At 32.9% G+C, this 24,397-nt stretch overlaps 2 protein-coding genes across 3 annotated transcripts; one reads left to right on the top strand and one right to left on the bottom strand.

The window, feature by feature from the left end:
- The first annotated feature begins 979 nt into the window (after nucleotides 1–979).
- Nucleotides 980–5,463, top strand: LOC11446070 (tRNA (adenine(58)-N(1))-methyltransferase catalytic subunit TRMT61A). Of its 2 annotated transcripts, XM_039830262.1 has the most exons (4): nucleotides 980–1,176; nucleotides 1,481–1,957; nucleotides 2,703–2,947; nucleotides 4,853–5,463. In XM_039830262.1, exons 2-4 carry the CDS (start codon nucleotides 1,506–1,508, stop codon nucleotides 5,077–5,079), a joined length of 924 nt encoding a protein of 307 aa, XP_039686196.1. In that variant the 5' UTR covers nucleotides 980–1,176; nucleotides 1,481–1,505; the 3' UTR covers nucleotides 5,080–5,463. The 2 variants fall into 2 exon arrangements, with proteins under 2 accessions (XP_039686196.1, XP_024631490.2); XM_024775722.2 differs by lacking the exon at nucleotides 980–1,176 and having other exon boundaries at nucleotides 1,204–1,957.
- A 3,455-nt stretch (nucleotides 5,464–8,918) lies between these two features.
- Nucleotides 8,919–12,784, bottom strand: LOC11446068 (receptor-like protein kinase HSL1). The gene is made up of 2 exons (XM_003593601.4): nucleotides 10,021–12,784; nucleotides 8,919–9,686 (listed from the first exon to the last, which is right to left on the bottom strand). The coding sequence occupies exons 1-2, from the start codon at nucleotides 12,608–12,610 to the stop codon at nucleotides 9,295–9,297; spliced, it is 2,982 nt and encodes a 993-aa protein (XP_003593649.2). The 5' UTR covers nucleotides 12,611–12,784; the 3' UTR covers nucleotides 8,919–9,294.
- Nucleotides 12,785–24,397: the final 11,613 nt, after the last annotated feature.

Below are 24,397 nucleotides of genomic sequence, written 5' to 3'. Positions count from 1 at the left end.
ATTGATAATTTGATCTTAAAAACTAAGGGTTGGTGCATTTGAGAAGATTTTATGAGTTACTAATGCCACGGTGTAGAAAAATTGTTGACAAAAATATTTTTTGGACAAATTAGTCTCTCCCTAATTAATTTAAGTCAAATCAATAAGTGCATGCTAAAATTTCAACTCTCATTCCTTTCTCTTTTAGTAAACCATATGTCTTAAACTCTACCTTGACTGCGTGTTCGCAAGGGTGGCCCAGAGGGCAGGCTTGAAGGGCGACAGCCCAGAACACCATTTTTTAGGGGCACCAAAATTATTATATTTACTTAGTAGTTAGTAATATATATATATATATATATATATATATATATATATATATAGGGTTTTGCTAGATGACACCCTTTAGAAGTGTCTTTTAGCAAGCCACACCTTAAGGTGTGATTATCCACTTTTTAGTTATAACTTGCTAAAAGACACATTCATAAAAATTAGTTGGTTTCTGTTAGCAAATGTCAATAGGAGGATAACTTGCTAAAAGACACCTTCATAAAATGTGTCTTCTAGCAAAACTCATATATATATAAAATTCGCTTTGATTAATTCTATTTAAAAAATACTTTTAGATAACTTTAATTATAAATGAATATTTTGCAACAAAAAATGCAAGAAAAAAAAATTGAATAATTACAAAGGCACAATTTATTGTTTCGCCCAGAGTAACAAAAATCTTAGGGTCGGCCCTGCGTGTTCGGTCTCCGGTCAATCCATGTTTTCCGTCCACCATGAGTGGCGGAGTATGTAAGGAAAGGGAAGGTGAAGTGGCAGCCATAAAAAAAAAAAAAAATGTTTAATTTGGATGTGGGAGTTTTTTGAGGTAATGTAAATCTCTTAGTGTGAATCTCATATTGATCCTTATAATTCAAGCAAATTTTGATCCTTATAATTATAGGGACAACATTACTCTATAGTGTGAATCTCATACTGATCCTTATAATTCAAGCAAATTTTGCACACCGATCCCTATTTTTTTCAAATAATGTAATTCAGTCCCTATAATTTTTCAAAAAAATGAAAATTAATTAGCATTTATATATGAGATATCAATTTCAATTATAATACTAAAAAATTAATCCAAATTGAACGGCTACTGGTGTTTAGGTCAATGCTGTTGTTTGTTGGTTCATGAAACACAGAGTGAGTTTCTAAACCCCCCTACTGGTGTTTAGGTCAATCCAAATTTGTTGGTTCAAATTCAAATCTATATTGGTTGGTTTCCCCTTCATCCATTCAATTATTTTTTCCAATAATGTTTTGTTTACTTGTGAATTCATTTTATCTTATTATATAGAAATGATGTATAGACAAGCACTTATATGATAATGACTTACCTTACAAGCCTTAAATTAAGTTGTTTATCGAAACATACCCTATATATACTCACACATAATCACATATGTAATTGGCTTGTGGATGACATATGGTTTTTCTTTTTCACTAGGTTGAAAAATTTGAAGCCTTTCAAGATGTTATTGACTAGTAATCCTGAAAAAACAATAGCATTCAACCGAAAGATTCATGACGGCAATCTTGTTATTGTTTACGTAAAACATGGCAATATGAAAGCTGTAACAGTGTCTGAGGGTTCAGTCTTTCAGAACTCTTTAGGTGCTTTTAAACATTCTGATTGGATTGGAAAGCCTTTTGGCTCTAAAGTATTCAACAATAAGGGTGATTTTGTTTACTTGTTAGCTCCCACACCAGAATTATGGACTCTAGTGTTAAATCACAGGACTCAAATTCTCTATATTCCTGATATTAGTTTTGTTATCATGTACTTGGAAATTGTTGCTGGTTGTTTGGTTCTTGAATCTGGAACTGGTAGTGGATCTTTGACTACTTCACTTGCTAGGGCAATTGCGCCGAACGGACATGTTTATACATTTGATTTTCATGAACAAAGAGCGGCATCAGCTAGGTAACAAACCAGGAATTTGAAAAAACCGCTATTGTTCCGTGATATGCTATTTAGTAAAAATGTTGTCAAATAGCAGTTGCTATAGCATGCACTATTTTTTTTTTTTTTTAGAAACTTGCTATTTGGTTCCAGGATCGATTAATCTAGGGGACCAATTCCACCAACACTAGCGGTGGGGCCCAATTGAATCCAGAATAATGTTTTGTGCGGACTGGCCCAACACGGAAATTGTTTGCACCTGGGGGATTCAAACATGGGACCTAAAGAGGAGCACACACGTAGGTCTCAATTCTACACCACCAGGACAACCCCTGGGGGTTGCGCTATAGTGTAGCAGAGTTTTAACAATAAGCATTTTTTGTTATCCGCGATTGATTTCACCGTGTAGTACTTTACGCCGACAATGATTCAAATTTAAACTCTTGCTTTATTAGCGTTCATTTGTTGTTTTATGCTTATGAAATAGCAAGCTATATGTTTGATGAATAATATTCCATTATTCAAAATTTCAGTTCTTCTGTTCTGTACAAGTTGATATACTAGTAGTCTGTTAATTCCATAGTCACGTAAGGACTTAATATGATTTAAATTTCTTGTACGTCGGGAAGAAAAATATCTTGAAACTAGTTTATAATTACACTTTCTACATTACTTTTTTCCAAGTGACAAGGGTTATGTAGGGTTAGGTAGAAAGTTGAATCATTAAGTAAATCATAAGCTTACTTAATTTGTTAATTATTTGCAGGGATGATTTTGAGAGAATAGGTTTAAGCAGTTTAATCAGTTGTGGAGTTAGGGACATTCAGGGTGAGGGATTTCCTGATGAATTAAATGAATTGGCTGATTCTGTATTTTTGGATCTACCTCAACCTTGGTTGGCTATTCCTTCAGCTGCAAAAATGCTTAAACAAGATGGCACATTTTGCTCGTTCTCTCCGTGTATCGAACAAGTACAACGATCATGTGATGCACTTCAGTCCTGCTTCACAGGTACTTTTTTAGGACCTGTTTACGTTCTAATAACATTGCATTTTTGCTTTGTATGAAGGATGGAATGGCATTTGATTATAGATTTTCTCCTTTTTAGTTATGATCAAGAGAAGATGAAAGCAAACCAGAGAGAATACATTTCAGAAAATACTGAAAACAATGTTTCAAAAATTTCCAATCTATTTTTAAAATGCACTTTCGTAAACTTCGATAATGATTTCTTCTTTCTGTCCTCATATATATTTTCTGATTTTCCTCATCTTTGTTTGCATTTTCTTTCTGTTTCAAGTTGCATGTGCAACATGCAGCAATTTTCTGACAGAATTCTATTAGAATCAGTTTGGTTTAATATATCTCATTTTGGCTTGTTCAGAAAGAAAAAAATATTTACTGGATAATTACTTGTGGATTTATTGATGAAACTCTGGAAACAACTTTCGATCAGAGTTGTGTTACAAAAGGGAAATACAGAAAATACAAAAACTTCAGCAGCAAGAGATAGAAAACGGGAAATAACTGAAAATAACTGCCGACTAGGAGTTAGAGAGCCTATTCTCTCTCAACCACCCTTGATTTTTCTCGCGTTTTGTCATTCCATTAATCTTCTAAACGCTCTTCCCCTAAATGATCCTGTCGTCCTCCTGCACTAGATTCTCCAATGGAACTGTTTCCCAAGGACTTTGTCTGAAGTGCTAACTTGTTGATTGGTTCCCACGTCGCGGTTCTGTTTCTTGGATGGCTTTTAGCGAAACTGCCCCCTTCATTCATCCTAACAGTACCCTTATTTATCAAAAAATTCTTCTGATCAATTATTTGGGCATAGTCCATCATCTCTGGTAAGGAGTTTACTGGGTGCAATTTCAGTTCTGCCTTCACTACATCCTTCAGTCCATTGAGAAAAATTGCTTTAAGATGCTCTCGTTCAGCCCTTACGAGTGGTCCAGCGTATAATTCAAATTGTTCTCTATATTCCTCCACAGTCCCCGTTTGTTTGAGACTTGGTAATGATTCACAAGGGCTCTGAAGTATGGACGGTTCAAATCTTCGTATGATTGCTGCCTTCAAATCCTCCCAAGTAGAATTTCATGCACAAAATTCCCACAATTGAGACCATGTAAGGGCCTTGCCTTCCATGGCAATCTTAGCAGCTTGAATTTTCTCGTGCTCACCTACACCCTCCAATTCAAAATATCGTTCCACTCTACTTGTCCAACCAAACGCATCCTCTCCATCAAATATTGGAATAGTTAATTTCTGCCATTTCTGTTTGGAGCCAGATTTAAAATCCTCTCTTACGCCATTGCCATCTCCATTTCCAAAATAATTTCCTCTATGGAATTGATCATGTTCATTATGCAGAATCATGCCTCTTACTGTTTCCAGCAATTCCTCAATCCTTCTTTGTGATTCAAACTTCTCTGCCTCTAGAAGTCGTTGCAACTCCTGAATTTCCTTCCGTATGGCCATGTATCCTTCATAGGCACGTTTTAAAAATTTGATTCTTGCATCCATTCTGCACCTTGTAACCATTAATTGCTACCAAGATCAGAATTGCAAGGAATAACTGCCTGGATCAACTGCTTTCTGATACCAGTGTTAGAATCAGTTTGGACTCTACTGTTTTACTCTTAATTTACTTGATAATTGCTTGTGGATTTATTGACAAAACTTTGGAAATAAATTTCTAACAAAGTTGTGTGACAAAGGGGAAATACAGAAACTGTATTAAGAGATATAAAAGGGGAAAAACCGGAAGAAAAAAAACAGCCCACTAAGAGTTAGAGAGCCTACAAAAAATCAGATATCCCCCTATTCCCGTCTTCTATTCTATTTATTCTAACATAAAATTCAACTAAATTAGGCCTACTAACAAATTTCTATGTTTATATTTTGCTTATGTGAAAGATATAAGGACATTTGAGGTACTGTTACGCACATATGAAGTTCGAGAAGTGAAAACGAAAAGCTTTCATGGAGATGACAATGGTTCTCTTCCTTGCAAGAGAAGACAGTGTTCAGATGGAAACTATGTTCTCAGCAATCCTACTTCTTCTGTCATGGCTAGACCTTGTGATGAGGCTAGAGGACACACAGGCTATTTGACATTTGCAAGACTTAAATGCTTTTCATGACCAAGTGCTTCAATCATGTCCTTCATTTTTATTTTTTTTTGTAGCAGAGAAGAAACCTTGTATATTTTGTACCATTTATCAATTTGAGCATCATGCAAGAAATTGATATTGGTCGTTTTAACTTTTAATTATAAGTTTTGAAAGGAATTTTTGGTATGCCACAAGTGCTTGGCTACAAATATGCCTGAGTCTGAGAAAAGGAATTTTTTGTATGCCACAAGTGCTTGGCTACAAATATGCCTGAGTCTGAGAAAGCACTAAAGTGCAAAAATTATTTGCACAAATATAGACATTCCACAATTAACTTTTTTCATTTTCCATGTATTTTTACTGGCAAGGTGATTGATTTATGTTATTAATACTTTCTTGATACTATAACCCACTTTGATGATGGTTTCATATATTTCTTTCAAATTCAATCCCCTTGAGGCAAAGCTAAATGCAAACTCTCTTGAAAACAAAGTTGAAAGAAAGGGTTTGGAAACTATCTTTCAACCATTTCCTCCCTTTCCTTCTCTCGTCTTTTCTCCATACTCTCTTAACTATGACTTATGACCAGACAAACACAGACATGTGAACTGTCACAAAGCAACATTATGTCCAAATCAATATTGTAACAGACACCAAAAAAAAGGTCAACTATGCGAAATTTAAAGGACAAACTTAAAAAATTATAAACGTAGACAGTGACATGTTAGAGATGCCACATAATGCTTGTGCTTGTTTTTAGGTTGAAAGGTGCAATGAATGCACATTTCCTTTCAAGCTACCTCTTGGCATGTGTTTAATTTTGTTAAGAATCACGATTGTTTGGCTTCACCTCCTCACAACAATATTGTAGAATGTGAAATTTTCTTTTTTCTGACCCTTTTGTCAAAAACAAATTCGAGTCTCACCCCTATTGAAAAAAATTTCCAAAATGACCCACTTTTGTTTTTTTTTTTTTGTCCTATTCGCCGTTCCTGCCATCTCAAATGGCGGGACTGGCCGCCGGTCTGACAGTCGTCGCGTCATGACTGGCCACTATTTTTTTTTCTCATTCCCGCCATTTGAACTGGCGGGACTCATTTTTTATTTTATTTTTTCGTTTTTTCTTTTTTTTGAACACATAATATATTAATAATGATAGATAAAAACACAACAAATAATAATGATAGATAAAAATATATTAATTTATTTGAACACATAATACACAACGTTATTAACTACCGATTATTTATACTCGGACAATTTCTCCTAATATGACTGGTATGCCGACACAACCCACACTGTCTCGGTGTCGGAGTCCTCTCCACCACCTCCTCGTCCATTTCAGTCCTTATGCGGGTACTATTAGATCGACCTTTCTTTAGTCTTCGCATGTTTGGATTATGGCAAAGCACGGGACCGTCGTATGGGAGCCAATAACTCTTGTCGTGGACTACTTTGAAGGGTGTGTTGTAGATGGAGTAAACACTCTCGTTTTTGAACACAGGTGGAATAAGGGTTGTGTAGTCATGGCGAAATGAAGAACATGCGGCTATGACAAGAGAACATGGCAAATGTAAAGCTTGAAATTTCCCACAATCACACCACCCCGCTCGTAGGTCCACCTTGAAAGTTCCCATCGGCCTTCCCTCCCTGTAGTTGACGGTCTCACGGACTGAGAAGGTATACCTTTCTCGGTCAAACTGTTCGACATGATGGGTGTTGGACTTAACAATGTCATCCTTAATAGCATTTTGGCAATATTCACTGAACAAATCTCTGGAACCTACCCTTGCAAACGCTTTTTGAGCCCTATCAGCAAAGAGACATGCCAGCCTATAGTAGGTTGATTGAACTATAGGTGTAACAGGTAGGTTGCGTGTTCCCTTAAACACAGAGTTCCACGACTCAACGATGTTGCTTGTCATGTGGCCCCATCGTCGACCCTCATCATATGCTTGAGTCCATTTTTCTTTTGGAATATTGTCCACCCAATCTAATGCACGCTGATTTGCCTCCTGAATTACACCACGATAGTAATCGAACAAGGGTACGTTTAGGGCATATCCTGCATGTCCAAGCTATTCTCAACAAAGTCATCATGGAGAAAGCTCTCGAACATCAAACTATTCATTTGATGACTTCAATCCAACTCAATACACCACACAAACCAGTTATCCAGACCAATCACAATACTCCTCGTTCAACCTACCAACCCCTCCACACTTTGTAAACTATCCCCAAACAAGCTACGCACCTCAATGGCCAAATTCACAAACTAATACCATAGAAAGTCTGGCAGCAGGGTTTAATGACGATGACTTCGTTAATGAAATCTGGACCAACTCAGCTTCACAAGTGCAAAATGAAATCGCTATGGAAACTAATGATGATGTTGAAATTCTTGACGAGGATGTGGAACAGGAAGAGCACGAGGAAGAGCAAGAGCAAAACCAACGATCCGTACGAAATAAAAAAGATAAATTATGTGCTACGGGAGGTCATAGTTTACATTGGCGTAATTGGTTTCCGCGGAGAAAGTAGTTTTTGTTTTTGTTTTTATTTCTTATGAATAAAATAATTAGTGTTTTTAAATTAAATATATCATCATTATCATTACTATATTTTTATCTATCATTATTATTTGTTGTGTTTAAATGTAAAAAAGTGCTGCCAAAAAAAAGAAAAAACGAAGAAAAAATAAAAATGAGTCCCGCCAGTTCAAATGGCGGGAATGAGAAAAAAAATTAAAAAAAAAATAGTGGTCAGTCATGACGCGACGGCTGTCAAAACGGCGAATAGGACAAAAAAAAAAAAAAAAAAAAAGTGGGTCATTTTGGAAAAAAAATTCAAATAGGAGATCAGACTTGAATTTTTTTTTGACAAAAGGGTCAGAAAAAAAAATAAAAAATTCGTAGAATGTTGCTTCTACGGTGAGATACGTTTAGATGCATTTAATATGTACACACTAGTACAAACACAATCACACCGTTGATGAATATTTTCAAGTACTAACATTTAATAAACTTCATTAAATATTTTTAACTAGGAGTATTTTATCAAAACAACTAGGAGTATTAAATATCAGATACTTTAATTATTCCGAATAAAATTATATTTTTATTTACTTAACAATCACCTTAAAAAAGTTGTTTTAGGGTATGTTTGGATGCCGAATTTTGGAAGGGGAAGTTTTTTGGAGCTCAAGTGACTTTTATCAAGTCAAGTCTACCTTTGGGCATCTATTTGAGCTTTTATCAAAAAATTGAAAAATTAAAGGGCTCCCAATTTCAAAAAATATTTAGCCAATGAAAGTCACACACCAAGACACAATTAATCCTTAATTGAAAGCTTTGTATTCCTACCACACTAAATTTTGGATAAAAATTAAAGAAGTCGGATATAACAAGAGTTGTGTCCATCACACAAAAATACATTATCAACATCCCAATAAATTCACATATCTTTCATTAAACAATTGAATGGTTGTCATAAAAAAACTAACCACCGGCCAAAATAAGAATTGACCAAATAATTGGCAAAATTTCACAGCTGAATTCAGCCAAAAATAACACTGTGATACCCCTAATCATTTGACAATATACTAGTAATAATATCTATATACCCCAGTAGCATTAATCACAAAAATACAGTAGTACTAGTAGACTACTACTATCAACACACATGGATGGAACCTGCATTTAAACAAGGGACCAGGAAGGGCAGTGTCTGCCTAACTACCTCATTAACTCATTTTTCTCATAGCTGTACCCAGCACATATCTGATAGCACTGCAAGATGTAAATTTTCACGTATATGGCAGTCAAAGAATTTAAACTGGAAACATCCAAAAATTCATCAGCGTTTGAGCATGGTTTAACTACAGATTCCAAATGTAGGGACAGTTTTCTATTATGAAATTTGAAATTATCTGAAATTAGTACTACATATTCTCAGAGATGAGTCGCATCTTTTTAACAGTGAGAATATCACACTTCTGAATATAAGAGATATTAATGCAAACCCAAAGTAAATTAACTAGGGAGGGCCTTGAAGTCGACCAACTTTACAGAGTAATAAATATCAACTTCTAGTCATGATATTTCAACTTTTGTCAAACAAATCATGAGTGGAAAACTTGGAGGGAAAGTTGACACTTTAATAAGTACTAATAACCAAAAAGAAAAGCTTAGTTAGAACTCCCTAACCTCCTCTTCTGAATCAAATAATCTCAACCCTTTAACAAAATTAAGCAACACTTCCATGATCTGATCCATCATCATAGTAATAAGGGGACAACTTTCCATCTTTTTGGGAAGACTTTGTTTGGCTCTCTGGGCCTACTTCTAGTAACATCTTCACCACTCTTCTCATTGCAGGCCGGTTAATTGGAAGAGGACTAGTGCACATTAGGCCAATATTCAGGACCTTGCAAATTTCTTCTTTGTAAAAAGAATCAAGCCTTGAGTCAAGAACATGGTCAACACCTTTCTGATCCAAGGTGTTGCATGCCCACATAACCAAGTCTTTTTCCCCAAATTCAGGATCTATAGGCTTCCTTCCAGTGACTAACTCAAGGATAACAACACCAAAACTGTATGTGTCACTCTTCTCATTCACTCTAAGTGTGTATGCATATTCTGCAAAAGGTAACAATCGCGTGTCAATTTGGCTCCAAAAGAATACATTCTCACTATATTAGACTTGGAAGGTGATAATTATTTCAATTTCAAAAAGACAATCAGAAGGTGTTAATAAAATGATGTATTAAGAATGCCATGGCAAAGCAAAAAAGAAACTATTTGATATCAAACTTTTCATGAAGCTTAATTTATTTAGTATAATATAAGTAATCAGCAAATGCAATGATTATGAGTTAATCACAAATAGTACCACATAATTGTATCTCATAGTCATCAAAATAAGATTAAACATGTGAAGAAAAGTGGAAAGAATATCATGAAATCAGCTAACCTGGTGCGATATACCCACAAGACCCAGCTATGACAGACATGGACTTTGTTCCTTTCCCATTGGATTCGACCGCCTTAGCTACCCCAAAATCTGCGACCCTTGCACTAAAGTCTTCATCCAACAAGATGTTATTAGATTTAACATCTCTATGAACAATAGGAGGAACACAGTCATGATGCAGATAAGAGAGGCCTTCTGCAGAAGCAAGAGCTATCTTATACCTAGTTGGCCAATCCAACAACCCTCCTTTATTGCTATGCAGCAAATCACCAAGACTACCATTTGGCATATACTCATAAACCAATAGCTTGCAATCTCTAGTGGTACAGCAACACCATAGCTTGACAATGTTCTTATGCCTAATCTTGCCCAAAGTTTCAACCTCTGCATCAAAAGCATCGTCTTGAAATCGGTTCTTTTCAACATCTCCACTCTCGGTTTCCATTCTGACTCCGCCCCATATCTTCTTCACAGCAACAGCTTCCCCGTTGCGAAGCACAACCTTGTAGACTTTCCCGGAAGATCCACTCCCTATGACATTATCTTCATCAAGACAATTCAAGACCTCATCTTCACCAAAACCCAGTTTATGAAACGACATCAATGTCCATTTCGTTTTATCAATGGATCTAGCTTTCTTGATATTCATGTACTTGAAGTAAAACCAAATCAAACCAAAGACTAACACTAAAGCTGCAACTATGAAAATAGTTCTAAGCAACCAAACAAAATTTTTACTCTTACCCTCCCCTTTGACATCACACAAACCTTTCAAATCTCCACACAAACCAGGATTACCAATAAAACTATCCCTATACATATCCTTAGCCATGAGAGGTGGAATCTCTCCAGAAAGCATATTGTAAGACAAATTCATCTGATTGAGTTTCAAGTTCTGCAAACTCACCGGAACATTTCCCCAAAATCGATTATTAGAAAGATCAAGAAAGTTAAGCACAGACATACTCCCAATTTCTTCAGGAATTTTCCCACCAACCTCATTACCAGCCAAATTCAACTCATTGAGTTTCTTAAGAGATTGAATCCCTTTTGGAAGCTCCCCAGAAAGATTATTCTTGTGAAGATCAAGAATCCCAAGCTGATGAAGATTCACAATACTCTCGGGCAATGAAGAATTAAACCGGTTATTACCACCCGAAAATTCCTGAAGATTTTCCAACAATCCAATCTCTTCAGGAATCACACCAGAGAAATTATTATTCGTCAAAGTCAACTGAGACAAATTCCCAGCTCCACCAATAGTCTTACCAATTGAACCAGAAAACAAGTTATCAACAAGCTCAAGAAGATAAACATGCGGCAGACCCCAAAAACCCGCCGGAACTTCACCTGACAACTTATTAAAACCCAACCTAACGCGCGTCAATGTCCGACACTCCCCTAAACTCCCTGGAATCTCGCCAGAGAATTCATTATGTATCATCAAAAGTTCCTCCAACGCGCCACGTTCACACAAACTCACCGGAATCCTACCGGAAAACTTATTATTCGAAACATCAAAATAAATCAACGGACCATTCTTCCCTAGCTTCTCCGGTAACTCACCGGTGAGTAAATTCTCAAAAACCTTTAACTCATAAAGATTCGGAGAATCAGCTATACTCACCGGCAACTCACCGGTAAACCTATTCTCAAACAAATTAAGACTCTCAAGAGGTAATCTACACAACTCATCAGGAATTTCACCACCAATATGGTTCATAGAAATATCAATCAACCTCAACGAAGTAAGATTCGACATTCCCACCGGTAATTCACCGGAAAACGAGTTGTTATAAAACTCAATCTGCTTCAAACTCGTCATTTCAACAATCGAACTCGGTATAGAACCTTCAAGACTATTCATAGAAAGATCAAAAACACTAAGTTTCTTCAATTTTCCAAACGAATGAGGAATATTACCAACAAGATTACATGAACTAAGCCATAGAACTTCGAGGTTAGTTAGGTTTCCGAACTCCGGGGGGATCGGAGAAGGTAGAAAGGGGTTAAATGACAGATTGAGTGTTTTCAAAGAGGTAATGTTTGCGAGGGAAGGTGGAATAGAAGATTCTAGAAGATTGTAAACGAGTGAAAGCACTTCTAGTTTGGGAAATGTTCCGAATGAGGTTGGGATTGAGCCTGAGAAGTTGTTTGCTGTTAAATCAAGATAACGGAGGTTAGGGAGGTGTGTTAGTGTATGTGGGAGTGTGCCAATGAGGAGATTGTTAGAGAGGTCTAAGTGAGTAAGGGAGGTGCAAGTAGAAATATCTAAAGGAAGTGTTTGGTTTATTAAGTTGTTTGTTAGGATAAGGGTGGTTAAGTTTGTGAGACGACAGAGAGTTGAGGTTTGTAATGGACCAGCTAGGTTGAAGTTTGAGAGGTTGATTTTTGTTACAGTTGTGTTTGTTGGGTCGCAGGTTATGCCTGACCAGGTACAAGGTGTTGGGTTGTTGTTGTTCCATGTGGATAAGGAAGAGGATGGATCGTCTAAGGAGAGTTTGAATTGGTGTAGGTAGAGACCTTCTTGGTTGAGAGAGAGAATGGTTAGTGGTTGGAGAAGGAGAAGGAAGAAAAGAAGAGGAAGCATTGTTGAAGAATAGAGAGTTTTTGTGTTGTTGTTGTTAATGGTGGAAGTGGTTTTGTTGTTTCTGGTTTGGCATAGTAAACAATGGTATTGGTAGTGATTGTTGATGGATGGATACTCTGGTTTTGTTTTTGGCTCTGTCTTCTTTCAGTATAAAAGGACTTTTGAGTTGATTTGATGGTATGCGACAGTGTTATTGAGATTAGAGCATCATTTAATTGCATTATTGCTTTTCTCCATGTATACTTCACACTTCCATTAAGACAAAATCAAGTGGATCTATTATGAATCTAATTGCAATTTGTCGTGGTAATTTGTAAAAATATTTTACTAAAAATGAATATACAAAGTGTCATAAAATAAAAACATGAATGATTGTATCTATGTATGTATGTATGTATGTGTGTAATAGAACTTTACATTTTGAGAGTCAAAATGTTTATAACTTGTGAGATGGTACAAGATTTGATTTAATCTATTTTAGAAAATACAGTGAATAATAATACACTTAAAAATCTTCTACTTTTCTTAGACATTCAATATTTGTAAACTCAAATTGACATTGATATTCTATTTATGTTAGTGTATTTTTAGATGATATTGTCCTATCAAAATTGTTTTTCTTTTACATATAAAAAGTTGAGTGTTTTTATTAAAGAACTTAGTAAAATTCTACCAAAATTTGTGGAGTGTGCATGAGAGTGGCATAAGTATAAAATGGTAAACCTCCATATATTTGAATCATATCCCATTTTGTGCTAAATTACGTTTAGAAGAATGATATTTGTACAACTAATTTTAGCAAAAAATTAACGATCTTTTTTTTTATTGAGCAAAAAAAAATGTTGAATCCCTTTAACTATTGATACCATAAATCAATCAATTCTTCTTTTTCTTCTCAAATGTGTCACAAATACGTCGACTCTTCTCAAATTTGACACAGATTTGTCCCTCCAACTGTTGTTCTTTCTAATCTTTTGAATAAGATGATGAAGTGTTGATAGAAAGATTTAAGTTTGACCTTGTGGTTAATAAGGGTGTTTGGAGCAGTTTTAATCAGTTTTGAAACAAAAATAAATATCGGATTTAAGGCTCAGCAATCCATTGTGCTCTCCTTTAATTATTCATAGACACAAATTAATGAGTTAAAAAAGGAATTAAAATATAAATTTGTGTTAAAAGGATATATTTTAAACTCTCAAAATATTTAATGTATAATATATTTTTTTTGACAAAAACAAAATGATATTCATTCATTCAAATCGAGAGATTACATCATTCAACGCCGCTAAAAACGTAAAGGATGAATCTCCGAACACACTCACAGTATCTAAGTTAATAGCATATAACGGCATAATGCCTACAAAAATATATGATAAAATTAAAGTGACCGGAATATCTATGGCCTCCGGATCTGCAACGTTGACGCTCAAATCTTTGACGGAATAATCGATCTTCAAAATGAATCAGATGAACACTGCAAGAAGACGGGAAATCAAACAACACCACACAAGACGACGAACAACAAACCACCACACTTAGATGATGAAATCACAAAGAAAAAACCTAAATATATGTGAAAATCACTTATTTAGATTGAAATATAGAGAAAAAGATGAAGAGGGGTGATCTCAGGTCAAAAATTGATCCAAAACCACACCTCGATGGAAAATCTAGAAGGGAAAACCTAGAGAGAGAAAACTACGGTCGGCTTAACTTTCTATGATATGATTAACGTACAATATTTAAGATTGTAATTTTATATTTTTGGTGTAAATCGGATATCTTTCACGTGCAACTGATGAGACTAATTCATCAAGCCTTATGGGACTCAATTGGGCAGCAAACAGTTTTAACGTTACTGCATATCTAAAGTTGAATTTAAACCTAAACATTGAATAACTATAAGAGAATCGTGTCATTTCATCTAAATGTTCTTGAATTTGGATAGATAATCTTAGTTTGGTAAGGAGGGAATATTATTTTACAACATGATGATATTTAAGCATAATCAAGTTGATCATTTCCAAAAGAACGTGAACTAAACACAAGACCTTAATACATGAACACCGAAAAGCGAGCAATAGCATTGCTGCTACGCAATCTCCTTAACATGTTATTGCCTCATCTTGGGCAAATGGATTCTTTTCGGCATTTGGAAAATCCGGGCTCGTGTTTAGATAATTTTATGTTTTTAATACAAGCATATGTTTCAGTTAGAACCAAAAATGAAATATGGTTAGCTTTCAGTCAAATAATAAACGGAATGTTAAGTTTTTTTTTAGGGTTTTAAGTTTTATCCATCGTTTTTGAGCTATTCTTTAAAGATTTTAAATGAAAAAATTATTCATTAAAAATGTTAAATACAATTTTTTAAAATGAGTGTCACATTTTGAAACGGATAGAGTAAGTCTTTTGTAAAAATGTGCTCATTCAATGCATTGTAAAGTAAAATACAATTTTTCAATATATAATTTTTTTTACTTTAAATCCTTAAAGAGTGCTCTTAGATCTCATAATTATGGATGATTCACCTATTTATAACTAAATTAAATAGGTACAAATATTTTGGAGTAAAATTTTAGTATATAATGGTGTCTATAGAACGACCTTCTCCCTTTCACCTTTTCGCGGTATTTATTAAATTGTATTAAATACGTTAATATTATTAAAATATAATGATATAAAACTGTTTGTAGAACTAAAAGGGTGCATATTAGATAAATAATCTTAAAAATAAAAATAAAACTACTACGCAAGTTATTATGTGTATTTTCTTTTTAATATAGTGACAAATTTTTAAGTGGTGAATTGGAGGAGTTTGGTGCTTCTTAGATTTCTCTCTAACTAAAAGGGTGCTTGCTAGATAATCATAAAAATAAAAGAACTACTACGCAAGTTATTATGTGTATTTTTTTTAAAACTTATCTCTTGTTATTACTACTAATCATCTGAAAGATGAAATCTCTCAAAAAAAAAATCTTGAAAGATGAAAAGTTTAGGAAGATCCTTGCACAAAATGAATAAATTAAATTAAAATACCAAATTTTATTTAATATATGCAAAATAAAAATAAAAAACAATAAATACTTTTAATTATGAATGAAAGGAGTATAAAATGGACAATGTCCACATGTGAGACTTATTTAGGCATCCACATGGAGAGGAACTTTGTCTTTTAGGACACTCTTTAATAAGATTTGTGATAAATAGAATTATTTTCTTTCTTTTAATTATATCAACAGTTAAAGTAGTATATTATGTTTGTAAATATACTACAGTACACTTATTTAATTGAATATACTACTTGTATACGATGTTTGCAAATGGTGTCAACTTTTGATGTCTAAATATTATTGCTCTCATTTTATACTACAGTATCAGTACATGATAGTCATGAGTATTTTCTTTGATTACGTGAACAGAGATAAGTTGGCAAAGACTGTTTTGAAGATCAATGGATGCACGTCACCGGCTGCAAACAGAAGAAGAGACGATAGATCTTAGAATGAGTATATGACCTGCTTCTGGCCACCATTATGGCAAGTGTATTAATTAGTCACAAACAAGCTTGACTGTTACTGTATGGCCTAACATATATATATATATATAGTACCATATTTGTCTGCCCATGATTTTACTTTTTTTAAATCATGTCTACCCATGATTATGCATCACTATTTATGCTCATATACTACTTGCTTGAGTAAGAAAAATTATCTATTTAAAAGCTTCTTGTTGTTGAAAGTTAGTGGTGAAAAACATTTGGTTACGTAGATCGAACGTTGAGTAAGCATATGCAATGATTTATATAGTGGCATGCATGATTTTTACTGCTTTGCACAATTGAACTTGGAAGTGGAAAAACCAAATCCAAGTTATTTTAATTCATTTTTATTTTTTAAGACACTATAATTCTTCTTTTTTTCTTGGTAGATAGACGAAATGACAAACTGATTATAAATTCACACACATAAGTGACAAAAAAATATTATTATATATGCGTCATTATTAATAAAAGAAGAAAAAATAAAGAAAAAAAAAATCATGGGAGACATAAATTGAAATTTACGCGAAATAAAGTAGAGATATTTAAATTTAAAATTAAATATTAAATTAATGTGCTTCAATTCAAATTTAAATTGCATATTATAACAGGAGTACAAGATTATAATAGGTGTTACCAAAAAAGATTATTAAGAGGTTTCTCATTGTTTTCTTCATGGGATGAAAAAGAATACAGTATTTCCAGCAAGTGTTTGGATTTCTAACAGTTTTGCTTACAGAGAAGCAAATGCAAGGTCAATGCTTCTATAATAGAGAAACTTTGTACTTCAATTTAACGACTCTAGTGTTGCTACAGTGTGTGCAGTGCTACAGACAATCCAAATTTGTCTAACATGTTTGGATCTTCTACAATATTGTAAATATGACTCGAAATGAAATAAGTCGGTTTAGTCAAACTCCGTAAAATTTGACCCAACTCAATAAGAATTGATTCGATTTGAAACTCAACCAATTTGATGTGTATATTTCTTTTAGTTCTAGTTTAACTTGTCTAGATAGGTGAATAACTCTATTCAACTCATTAGATTCGGCTCGTTTAATTGTTCGTTCGACTAACACACTACAATACAAAAATGACAACAAAAAAAAGCCAATTTTTTTAGTTTCGTACTTTATATTTATTATTTTTTTAAATGCAAAGATTGAACAAAAATAAAATCTATCTTAAGCATAAGGTGTGTAACTGACACAAATATAAAGTTCAGATCTACATACGGTGAGAGTGATTGCAATGTTTCTGTATAAAATTGTGTGAGAGAGATTGCAATTTTCTTCTCATATAAATTACAAATTGAATAATACAATATTTTGTTGTAAAATTATGGATGTAAGCATGGAGTGTCGAAATACGTTAAATTTGACAGTTCTCCTTTATTTCTTTTTACTTCTTGTATAATTGTGCTTCTAGTTGAGTAAAATTTCCTCTTCCTTATTTATCCAACACACATTCCTTGCTATTTTCTATTGATAAAACAATTGTGAATATTTTTTAAATGTTTGAAGCAATACCTTTTATGTGTACACAACAACCAGCTTCATATGAAAAAAATATATATGAAAAGCTAAAAAAAACTATTCGAGCTCAAGGCGTGTCAAAGAATAGAAAATTCAATGCAATGTTTTTAAGAAAATCAAAAGATAGAATGACCTAAACAATTTGGAGGTTAAACCACAAGTTGATTCAAGTGATAAATAAAAGGTTAAATTACATCAAACGTCTTTTAAGTTTGAGGTTTGTAATATATAGGTCCTTTAAGTTATTTTGATCACATATAAGTCCATTAAGTTTATAAACGTTTTCAATTTAGTCATTTTGTTAACCAAACGTTATAAAAGATGTTGTGACAGTTAAGTTTATAAACGATGGACATTATGATGTAATAAATAAGAGTTCAAGGAAGTTGTTATCAATTATTCTTTGTATATGACTTCGATTTGAGGTTCATAAAGAATGAAAATGAGAGGGTCAAAGTTGATTGCAAGGATGTATGTCCTTGGATTGTTTTATATTCTAAGATACCTGATGAGGATACATGATACATCGTACACTTAAGTGTCACGTCATTGTTTTTGTAATGTTTGGTTAATAGAATGAATAAATTGAAAACGTTTAGAAACTTAAAGGACTTGTGTGTGACCAAAATAACTTAATGGAGTTATTTGTTACAAACTTCAAAGTTAAAGGATTCATGGTGATGTAATTTAGCCTAAATAAAAACTTCATATGAACTATACTGTGGAGCCCCAAATTAAAGAAGATACGTGGAACCTATAAATCATTTATTTTACAAACTTTGATGCAAATTTATGGCCCTAATCCATATATATTAAGCTAGACAGAGACACAAAAGGGGAGTTAAAGGCAATGGTGGATCCACCCATTTGAGTCTATTCCAAATAAAATACATTATTGTCATTTTCTTCTACTTCAATATAGAACTAGTAACTTTCCCCTAAGCCACCATTTGGCCACTTTTTCCTAGTGTCACATACTACTTTCCTCTATCTAATCTAAATTGTATGAAAAAGGGGTACTTGACAGCCACTATGGGGAAATATTTAACTTTCTTTTCTTTTGGTAGGTACCCTCTTGTTTTCCTCCTACTGTGAATGATTAGCGAATTAAATGAGATTTTGGAAAGATCTTAATCCATTGATTTGCATAGCTTAACATAATAATGTGTTCAAAGCACTTTTTTTGCAATGCATATTCTATGCACTACCACTAGTAGTAGTGCCACCTATCAGAGGAAGGCTATATCATTATCAACAAAGTTAAACCGACACCAACCCTCTATAACTTGTCTTTGTTACTTTATTTGTGATTCTTTAATCAAGCTTTAGTTTGATTAGAAATCTTTTGACAAGTGTGGAAAGAACCAAGCAATTTCGATTTGAAGGAGTGTGTACGATTAATGATTTAAATAGCAAGCTAATTTTATGCATTGTATTTTTATTTTGAATCTATGGTCTATGTTAATTCAAATATACTGTACTTGTCATGGAGATGAATAAAGGTCTCTACAAACATGCATGTAGTAATGATGTTGATGCCATATTCTTATGTCAAAGAGATAGGTCAGGGTCGTCAATTGTTCCATAATGGGAAGTGCCTAACTAGCTAATACTCAAATTCTACGGTAAAGAAAACGTGTTTATTTGGATTGCACTATTATGTATCGTACATTGCATTAATCTTCTATCACATGGGTTGGTTTAGCTGTTTAGGGGTAATGAGAAATGAACAAAAATAGATATCCAAAAAAAAAAATGAACAAAAATAAATTCCCCGTAATCATTGCCTCCATATATTGATAGCATTTGTGTGTGTTTTGGAGAGTCTAGGGAGCGTATCGGAAGCAAAGATGAGTCAATATCTATGATCAACAAGAGACCGAAAACCAAAAACAAAAATGAGCCAATAATTCATGATTAACAAGAGACCGAACACTAGAAGTAAAATAAGTCAATAATTCATGATCAATAAGAGACTGAACACCACATCTCTATCAAATTATTTAGGACATTGAAAATATTGATCGACTCTCTTATAATCAAATATTTAACTCATTCATAATATGTAGGATAGGAGTGACTCATATGCTATGTCATGAGTGGTTGTTTGTTTTAATGGTGGCCAAAAATAGATGTTGAGTCAGCTGATTTTGTAAAATATATATTGATTTAAATTAATTAAATATACAATGTTTTATATTTGTATATATTTTTTTAAAATTAATTTAAAATAAATTTAATATAAAAATTATGTTTGGAGTCAAAACCCTCAAAGTCTAACTTCAAGTTCGAATCCATTCTAAGAGCAAAATAATTTTGGTAAAAAGATTAAATGTTTCAATTACTTAAAGTGTTGGAATTTTAAAATAGAGAAAATTAGTCTAAGTGTTGCATTTTTTTGTAGAATATAATTTGATTACTATTTTTTAAAAGTTAAATGTTAAAATGATCTTTAAAGGTTGGTCGGATTTGATTTTAAAATATTGAGTCGTGTTTCGTCAAAACCAACCATTTTAACAAAAATGAAATCTTCTAAATATTTTAAAAAAATCATTATCAATTATAAATTGATTTTGATATGCTTTTTTTGAAAAGAAAAAGTTAATTTTTCAAAATTTAAAACAATTGCATTGGCCTATATTGCCTAAACATAGGCGTATAGGTACCCCATAAAATGATAAGGTGACGCCTATGATTTTTCCTTCTACCAAATAAAACACAATGAACGTTGGAGTGTCACCTGGTATTAAAATACACTTATTACTAATACAATTTAAGTTTTGTTAACCAGTGTCCTGAAAACAATAGTTAAGAAATCTACAAATAAAAATTTTATTTTGAAAATATAAAATGTTACATTTGATCTAGTAATAATTACACAATTTTTTTTACTTATTTTAGATGTTTAACCAATACCTTTAGGACACTGATTATTATTCTCCAATAACTTATCATCACAACTAAGAAGATTGAATAAGAGAACATCCCATTCCCAAGTTGGAGTAGCTACAGCCGGTGATTGATGGACGCATACCCACGGTGTTTATGTCCTTTACTTGTAGTATTTTGCAAATTATCTATCATATTCCTATATTTATTGATCCATTCAGTATTCACGAGGTAAAGTAGAATTGAGTGGTACAGGCCTAGAGGCATGGGCATTGACTCTACAAAACACTACTACTACAATACAAAACCATGTTGTTGGATCTTTTCATGTTAATGATGTTATTCCAAAGGTTAAGGTCTTGTTGTCAAGGTATAATAAAAGGAAACACGTAAACAAAGAGAAAATGATAGGTGAGGAAATTCCCTCCAAAAAAAAAAAATTATAGGTGAGGAAACAAGGACAAATGAAAATCAACCCTTCAAAGTGTAATATGAATATTGATTCCGAATTTAAATCATTTCTATTAATTGAGAATATTGCCCCAATATTATTAGTGGGGTCTTCGCCTTATTAGGTGCATTTAGTCCCCTCACACATGCCATTATTAGAGGTGTCAAATGGGCCGGCCCGGCCCGGGCATGAGAGGCCCGATTATAGAAATGGACCAGCCCGGCCCGGCCCATTTATGATTGGGCCGTGAATTCTAGAGCCCGGCCCGGGTTTATGTTTTATTTTTAAAATTTATTCACTTTTTTTATATATTTTCTTATGTATTAGTTACTCACCATTATTTTTTTGCTAAAATATGATTGGATGGACATAAAAATATAAATAATTGTTACATTAACATTGAATAATAATCAAACTCTAGATTATTCTTTCAATTAAATCAAATTAATAATTTATAAACTTTAAAATTTTAAAACTGTAAGCTAAATTCATCCATATTTATTAAGTTTATTTATTTAAATATTTTTTTGTTAATAAATTTTAAATTAGTTGATAATTTTTAAAAAAAATATGTTGTTTTTTAACAAAAATAAAATGAAATATGGGCTAATGGGCCGGTCCAAAGCCCGGTGAGCCAACCCGGTCCGGCCCAACTTTTGTATGGCCCAAATGGACTTGGGTCCAAAAATATGGATCAATGGGCCGGCCCATTTTTGACAGCTCTAGCCATTATTGAGCATAACTACATAACATAGCATGTGAACATAGCTTTTTCCACTGCATTTTCTTATTAAAATGTGCTTAAAATTTTGAAGAAAGACAGAGAACTATATATTTGTGTGAGATATGATCTTGATATAAAATTCATAAAGTATTCCTCAAGTTTTGTAAAAGTTGAGTTAGATTTAATTCTGAATTTATTTGAAATATGTCATGATGCAATACGGAAGCGTAGGCTAACAAGTACTAAATATAGATTCAAAAGAAATAAGTTCGCAAGCGACAAACTTGTGAAAATAGGGTTTCGGAATCCACGAGAAATTGAGAAAAACTCTCTAAAATATTATTGAATGAATAAAAGTTACTCACTCAGTTATTTTAATATAAGCAAAATTGACTTTTTAGGTTCATTCATTTAATGATGTATGTGGTCCATATTATGAACCACATAGATCATTAAATGAATGAACATAAAAAGTCAATTTTGCTTATATTAAAATACGGAGGGAGTATCTCTTAGGCTACAACTGTTAAGCTTAAATAGGGAAATAATAAACCCTAATGGGCCAAAAAATAACAAACTGAAAACAAAACAAACAAATAATAAAACTAGACTGGAATAACAAAATCCTATAAAATTACTAAGGACGCTATGCTACATCATGTCATGTCACCTACTATTAAGCCACAATGATCATGTCAAAATTGTTCAATCTTAAACATAAAAATGTACGTTAAGAGTCTCACATTAGATGAGATATGACATGCATATAAATATATAAGAGAGATAATTCTCACCTTCAAATCAGTTTTGTAATAATTGAGTTACTTCCTCAAATTAAGATTACCACAGTCACACTATACATCAATGTGGGTTTGCCCACCTATTCCTCAAATTAAGGAAAAAGTTCACAAACAAACCAATTAGTACTAGAAACAGAAAGTGGAACCAATTTAACAAAAAAGCTCAGGGTGACAATTATTAGAGAGGGGACATGATTTCTCCTTCATGATTTTGACGGGTTAATTATTGGTCTATCAACATGCTTGTTTGTGCTGGAAAACATTTTATGACTATCAACATGCTTGTTTGTGCTAGAGAACATTTTTTGACGTAAAAGATTGGTTAAACTTTTACGGTTCATGCAACTCATCACACTTTGGCACCTTCCCTCTTCATGATTAAAAAAACTGTAGTTGAAACGTGGGTTATAAAGTCATTTTGAAGCTTTATTTACATTTTTTTAATACCCTTGTGCTATAATTGCAAGCTTTATTGCTGATGAAGTGAATAAGTTCAATAATATTACAAACAATTAAGGATCATAAGGGTCCACATGGTTGAAGCATGAGTCTCATAATCTTGAAGGCATAAATTTTAGAGTAGTAAACAAGAATACTAGTATTGGACTATGATGAAAATTATGATAATTATTTTGACAGATGGAGCATGATAAAAATTATTCAGTTTCCCATCTCCAATTTGCATCAACCTACGCATTGAAAAAATAATAATCAAGTTTCATAAAAATAAAAAATAAAAGTTAGTGTCTTTCAAGTTACATTTTCTCAAGTGCCAATAATTTTGCAGGGTAACACAATAATCAGAAATAACACATCATTATATTATTATTCTTTTAAATATCATTATATGATATTGTTGTTCACCACTATATTAGATTTTTTTTAATATCATTACATTTTATTGTTGTTGACCTATCTAAACACGAGATACAAATGTTGAGTTATCTTGTGGAGCAACCAAAGAGGAGCTCAAATAATACTCTGAAATTGTGAATATATGTCCTGACAGACATATTTTTATTTTGATGATCAACAAAAGAAATCTTACAAGAACAACAGTGCCAAAAAGGGAAAAGAATATTCAAGTTTTTAAGTCTGAGATTTTGTTTATTTTTTTTTTTTTTTTGGGTCAAGTAGCCTAGTGGCTAGAGTTCACACAATTTAATTGTGGAGAAGTGGAGTGTTCGGGGTTCGAACCCCGACTCCTGCATATAATATGCAATATCCCTACCAACTGAGCTAAGCTCACGGGGATTGTTTATTATTTGTATTAGGACTTTTATGTGAGCAATAGAAAAAGCTCTCTTAAAAATAAATCACACATTCACAATAATTTTCATTTAAATAAATTTATGAAGAGCCATAATATTTTATGGAAATTGCATGATTGATTTTTACATTAAAAATATGTTTTTTCATGAGGGCACCATAGATTCAAAGACTCTTCCACCACTCATATCACATATCTTAGGTCCAGCGAGGTCCAATTCCATTTTGATTTTCATTGTTGCAATAAATTATGACATAACATATTTTTTTAAAATTACCTTTTAATTAACTACTTGTAGTCATTAAAAAATTCCATTTCACAATCTAGTTTTTTTCCCCTCTCATTGTCTTGAAATAATTTTTTAATTTAAAAAAAAAAAAAAAACTGTGGAAGCTAGCACGTGATTTTACATAAGCATAGTTTATCGGATTAACATATGCATAGTGTGTGAATTTACATATGCATTATTGCTCCAAAACAATCATGTGAATTTTGGTTTGGATTCATTCATCAAACTATCTTGGCTGTAAAATTAATCTATATATATATATATATATATATATATATATATATA

The sequence above is a fragment of the Medicago truncatula genome, chromosome 2, assembly GCF_003473485.1.
Source record: "Medicago truncatula cultivar Jemalong A17 chromosome 2, MtrunA17r5.0-ANR, whole genome shotgun sequence".
In the NCBI taxonomy this organism is placed as follows: domain Eukaryota; kingdom Viridiplantae; phylum Streptophyta; class Magnoliopsida; order Fabales; family Fabaceae; genus Medicago; species Medicago truncatula.
Note: the sequence above shows the minus strand (reverse complement) of the source record. Positions and strands in the feature narration are given on the sequence as shown.

What these genes read in the sequence shown, in the direction of transcription:
- LOC11446070 (XM_024775722.2), top strand. Translation starts at nt 1,356, where the DNA reads ATGATAATGACTTACCTTACAAGCCTTAAATTAAGTTGTTTATCGAAA. An exon ending in CAAAGAGCGGCATCAGCTAG is followed by an intron (nt 1,958 to 2,702) that starts GTAACAAACCAG and finishes AATTATTTGCAG; the next exon opens with GGATGATTTTGAGAGAATAG. An exon ending in ACTTCAGTCCTGCTTCACAG is followed by an intron (nt 2,948 to 4,852) that starts GTACTTTTTTAG and finishes CTTATGTGAAAG; the next exon opens with ATATAAGGACATTTGAGGTA.
- LOC11446068 (XM_003593601.4), bottom strand. Translation starts at nt 12,610, where the DNA reads ATGCTTCCTCTTCTTTTCTTCCTTCTCCTTCTCCAACCACTAACCATT. An exon ending in TTGTGGGTATATCGCACCAG is followed by an intron (nt 9,687 to 10,020) that starts GTTAGCTGATTT and finishes TACCTTTTGCAG; the next exon opens with AATATGCATACACACTTAGA.